Source organism: Lygodium microphyllum, chromosome 27 (genome assembly GCF_053477565.2).
Source record: "Lygodium microphyllum isolate KBCC chromosome 27, Lygodium_microphyllum_v1.1.10, whole genome shotgun sequence".
Classification (NCBI taxonomy): domain Eukaryota; kingdom Viridiplantae; phylum Streptophyta; class Polypodiopsida; order Schizaeales; family Lygodiaceae; genus Lygodium; species Lygodium microphyllum.
In genome coordinates this window covers 96,815,057-96,819,642 of record NC_141161.1, presented here as the reverse complement: position 1 = coordinate 96,819,642, position 4,586 = coordinate 96,815,057, and the positions used below count along the sequence as shown (strand labels likewise).

At 41.1% G+C, this 4,586-nt stretch overlaps 1 protein-coding gene across 2 annotated transcripts; it reads left to right on the top strand.

Moving 5' to 3' along the window:
• The first annotated feature begins 1,724 nt into the window (after window positions 1-1,724).
• LOC148012633 (uncharacterized) lies at window positions 1,725-4,289 on the top strand. 2 transcript variants are annotated; one of them, XR_015689121.1, is made up of 5 exons: window positions 1,725-2,243; window positions 2,485-2,589; window positions 2,691-2,974; window positions 3,334-3,415; window positions 3,500-3,552. XR_015689121.1 is itself a non-coding variant. In XM_087669555.1 (5 exons), exons 1-5 carry the CDS (start codon window positions 2,145-2,147, stop codon window positions 3,966-3,968), a joined length of 384 nt encoding a protein of 127 aa, XP_087525681.1. In that variant the 5' UTR covers window positions 1,799-2,144; the 3' UTR covers window positions 3,969-4,289. The 2 variants fall into 2 exon arrangements, 1 of the variants encoding a protein (XP_087525681.1); XM_087669555.1 differs by lacking the exons at window positions 2,485-2,589; window positions 2,691-2,974 and adding exons at window positions 3,734-3,793; window positions 3,903-4,289 and having other exon boundaries at window positions 1,799-2,243; window positions 3,500-3,576.
• The last annotated feature ends 297 nt before the right edge of the window (window positions 4,290-4,586 follow it).

Genomic DNA, 4,586 nt, shown 5'->3' with positions numbered 1-4,586 from the left:
CATTTTCACGTGTTTCCTCAAAGAAAAGAAAGCTTTGTTTTGGTTAGGCTCTCTATGAAATTTTTTATTTTTTGTTCGCATTGGCACAATCTTTAGAACAAACTTTGGTTTTAGGCTCTACTTCATCTATGTGTATTATTAATACAGAGAGTTTTTTTTAATGCTTGGATACACTTAGACTTTGTAATTGTGACATCCAAGGATAATATAGAGGTACTTCTAACTATTGCGCAAAGCAAGTATGGATACAAGTTTACAAGTTTGGTGCATGGTCATTGTACATATATACAAGTGTTTGCACACCTACGCACAAATGTATTTTTAGCCTTTTATACATGCATATACGAGAGAGAGAGAGAGAGAGAGAGAGAGAGAGAGAGAGAGAGAGAGAGAGAGAGAGAGAGAGAGAGAGTGTGTGTGTGAAAGGAGAGGGGAGAGATTTAAAAAGGGTGAGAGATGGAGGGGTTGGGGGTAAAGGAGAGGGGTATGAAAGGGGAGGGAGGGGGAGAGGTGAAACAGGGGGCGGAAGGAAGACATAGAGGTTGCAGAGGGAGAAGAGAGATGAAAAGGGAGGAGGGAGGGAACGAGGAGGAGATATATAAAAGAGAGAGAGAGAGAGAGAGAGAGAGAGAGAGAGAGAGAGAGAGGTAACAAATATATGAGAGGAGTCACAGAGAGAGACGGGGGGTGAAAAGGGGTAGGGAGAGATGAAAAAAAATTGTAAGAGAGATTCAAGATAGAGAGAAGATAAAATATGCATTTGGTATGTTTTTTGTTTATGGTGAGGTACAATGTTATTTCTAATTGTAACATGCAAAGTAAGTATGGGTAAAATTTACAGGTCTGATGCATAATAAGAGGTGTTGTATACATTACGAGTCTCTATAATAAGAGGTAACAAATATATGAGAGGAGTCATAGAGAGAGACGGGGGGTGAAAAGGGGTAGGGAGAGATGAAAAAAAATTGTAAGAGAGATTCAAGATAGAGAGAAGATAAAATATGCATTTGGTATGTCTTTTGTTTATGGTGAGGTGCAATGTTATTTCTAATTGTAACATGCAAAGTAAGTATGGGTAAAATTTACAGGTCTGGTGCATAATAAGAGGTGTTGTATACATTACGAGTCTCTATATATCTAAATGCAAGTACATGTCTATCCTTTTGTGCATGCATACGAGAGAGAGAGAGAGAGAGAGAGAGAGAGAGAGAGAGAGAGAGAGATGCAAAAGTGGTGTGAGGGGCTGCAAATAGAGGAGAGGGATAAACAAGGGGAGGAAGGGAGAGGTGGAAAGGAGGGGAGAGAGGAAGTGATGGGTGTTGTAGAGAGAGGAGAGAGATAAAAAGGGAGAGGGAGAGAGAGGGGAGAAGGTGAGAGAGAGACAGAGAGGTAACATATATGTGAGAAAATTCACAAAGAGGAAAGGCGTGAAAAAGGTGGGGAGAGAGAGAGAGATTGGCAATAAATAGCAGAAAAAAAGAGAAAATAGTGAGTACGCATGCAACCTCTTATGTTCGAGGACGCAAAAGAAGAATATGTATTCATGCTATGGTTGTGCAATTGGAAGCGAATTATATGGTGTTTTTACACTCAAGGATGGCTAAGTTTGCATGGGAGCTTCGCTTCCCTGTTGCATCCTCGCTGCCGCAAAGTGGGATAAGGAACACTAGTCCTATCAAATGCAAGAGAATTTTTAAATATTGAAGGTCTTGGCATCCAATTAGTGGGCACAAGAAAAATGTTGCGTGGGGGAGATCCCCGCTCAAAAGTGTCCACGATTGGGAAAAAAAACGGACCGATACGATTGTCTTGTGACGTCCTTGAGGACTTTCCGAACCCACAGCTGGCTTAAGCAAGGAAGCCTCTTGGCACAGCAAACACAGAGAGAGAGAGAGAGAGAGAGAGAGAGAGAGAATCGTATCTCTGCTGCGATGGCGCCCCCTCCTACAAATCTGAGAGAGAGAGAGAGGGAGCCAGAGAATCCTATATCTTCTGCGACGGTACCCCTCCATATATATATATATATATGTATATATTGGGGATCCTCGCAGGCTGCTCCGTCGCTTGCTCGCTCGCTCCTTCGCCAGGAAACGTTCTGGCTCTTGTGAGGTCCCTCCCCGCCCACCAGTACACAGTCGCCCGCCATGGCCTCCCTCGATCATAGGGGCTATTATCGCACCCTCGGCTTGCAGTCCAATGCCTCAGCATCAGCAATCCGCACCGCATATGTCACTCTGGCTATGGTGAGTTTGGCTTTTTTTTTTCCCTTGCATCCATTGTGGCTTTCTACTGAAATCCAGCTGGTCATTGCAAGGCCATGTGTTACTCTGTGCTTCTATCTTTGTAGAGACTGAAATTCTTTTGGTATTGTATGGTTCATTCCATGGCTAAAGAGAATCTGATATCAAAGGTGTATGGTATTGTATCGACTAAACTTACTGTACTAGTTCCTGTAACATGATGAAACTTCTCATATACCTGTAGCTTTCTGAATTAGCGATTGTAAAATTGAAGCGTTACCACAAAAGCCCGCAATTAGGCCATAACACTGGTGATTCATGCTTGACGAAACTTACTGAACTAGTTCTTGTAAGCTGCTGAAACCTTAAGTCTGCAATTAGGTCAATAATTCGTGCAATTAGGCTGGTACTTGAATTGCCAACCCTCCTGAGTACTTTTTTTTCAATCAGGATATCACATCCTACTGTGTATGGATCCGCATGATCCGGCTAAATGATGGATTCATCCTACGGATTCAAGAAATTGGCTGCTCTAACATGCATCAAACACTCAAATCCTTCGATTAGGTTGGAAATCACAGTTGCAATGTGCGAAATAGATGATGCAACTTGAAATGTGGGTGCAGGGATTGAAATTATCAGAGCATGTATGTATCTTGAAGGCAGGTAGTTTATAAGGTGGAACCAGTTTGGTAAAGGGTTCACATAAAGACGGAACACTCCTTTTCTTTTAGGTAAGAAATAGCCTTCATCCTAACCACATAAGGATGGAGTATTGGGAGTTTCTCAAGCACTGAAAATTATTTGGAGGATCTTTTGAATAGCTAGGAAATTGGTCGAGTATCCTGACTTCATTTGTTATCATGTTAGAGGAAACTAGATGAGTATCTTAACTTTGTCTGGAAGCATGAGAAAAACATTATCTGAGTTGCTGCTTGCTTTACTTAAACAGGGGAGGCAGTTTAAACTGTATTTTGCCTTAAAAGAATCCCAATAAACATCCAAAGATTACTTGTAAATTCCAGTAAACATCCAAAGGACTTTCTACAAGCGATTCTGATCTGTTTGGTGTTCTTTTTTCTTTTTTGGGCAGAAATGGCACCCTGACAAATGCTGCAGCAAAGATCAGCTGGATGCAAAGGTCAAGTTTCAACATGTTCAGGAAGCTTATGAAGGTTGGTGTGTATTTGGTAAACTTAGAGTTATGTCTTGGAACCTTGTCCATTTGCCACTGCATGATGTTTGAATGCTTCCTTTAGTGCTGTCGGATCCTCGGAAGAAAGTACTGTATGGCCTTGGACTGTATGACCCAACAGATGATGAAGATGAGATAGAGGTGAGCTAACCCCTTAAGATATGGAGGCATGAAAAATTTCAGAGTTCTTGTAAACTACTGGGCCATGATTTATGTGGATTGCTAGGTCTTATTCACTGATTGACTCAAAATTTAGAGGATTGTAGTATATTCACTCTCATAATCATTAAACTGGCAGGGTATGAACAGCATAATTAAGGAAATGTCAGACATCATTGCTAAAATGCCAGCATCAGAGGTGAGAGATTGTTCTTATCATTTGTTTCTTTATACAGGGTATTCTTAACTGCATGCAGGAGTGTAAGTGTAACAGAGTTTTGTTGTATACTTGTTTTGATTGTTGTCAGTTTGAGAAGGAAACAACTTTTGAAGAATTCCAACAGATGTTCACAGAAATCTTCGACTCTGAGTAGACCATGGGTTTTTTTGGTGGCGCCAGGTGTCAAACTTCACCCTCCATGGCATCTGGCAGGAACCAAAGCTAACAGGTTCTAGGTCTGTTATTTTGATAGTGACTGGCTCAGACCTTTGGTCTAAAGATGATATGACTTTTTGCTTATTGTTGAGTTGTCATCAACAATTCACTCACTAAGCTTCTCATTTGTTCTTCCAGTGATTGCATGTATCATATTCTTCGGGTGGGTTGAAGCATTGGCAAGTTTCCATTGGAAAATGGGCATGCATTCAATCACCCTTTGGTGTATTCAAAAGCACCAGTCTTCCAGTTTCCTTTATCATTGTGTGCAGCCTCTTTTAATGACGTTAGCTTGTTTGACATATCACTTGACCTTGTGAGTAGATGCACATCACAAACTGTTTCATCTTATTGAGCTTGGATTTTCAAGGGCCTTCTTTATATCTGCGATGAAAAGGCTTTATGTTTTGATGATGACAAGGTTTTCCAAGGGGGAGTGCCCTTAATAGTGGTCATAAGGCTTCATTTAGTTGACCATGCATTCATACACCGCCATTTAACATTACTAGGTTGGCATCCTGTGGGCAATTATACATTATACCATTTACTGGTGTGT

What these genes read in the sequence shown, in the direction of transcription:
- LOC148012633 (XM_087669555.1), top strand. Translation starts at nt 2,145, where the DNA reads ATGGCCTCCCTCGATCATAGGGGCTATTATCGCACCCTCGGCTTGCAG. An exon ending in CATATGTCACTCTGGCTATG is followed by an intron (nt 2,244 to 3,333) that starts GTGAGTTTGGCT and finishes TTTTTTGGGCAG; the next exon opens with AAATGGCACCCTGACAAATG. An exon ending in CTAAAATGCCAGCATCAGAG is followed by an intron (nt 3,794 to 3,902) that starts GTGAGAGATTGT and finishes GATTGTTGTCAG; the next exon opens with TTTGAGAAGGAAACAACTTT.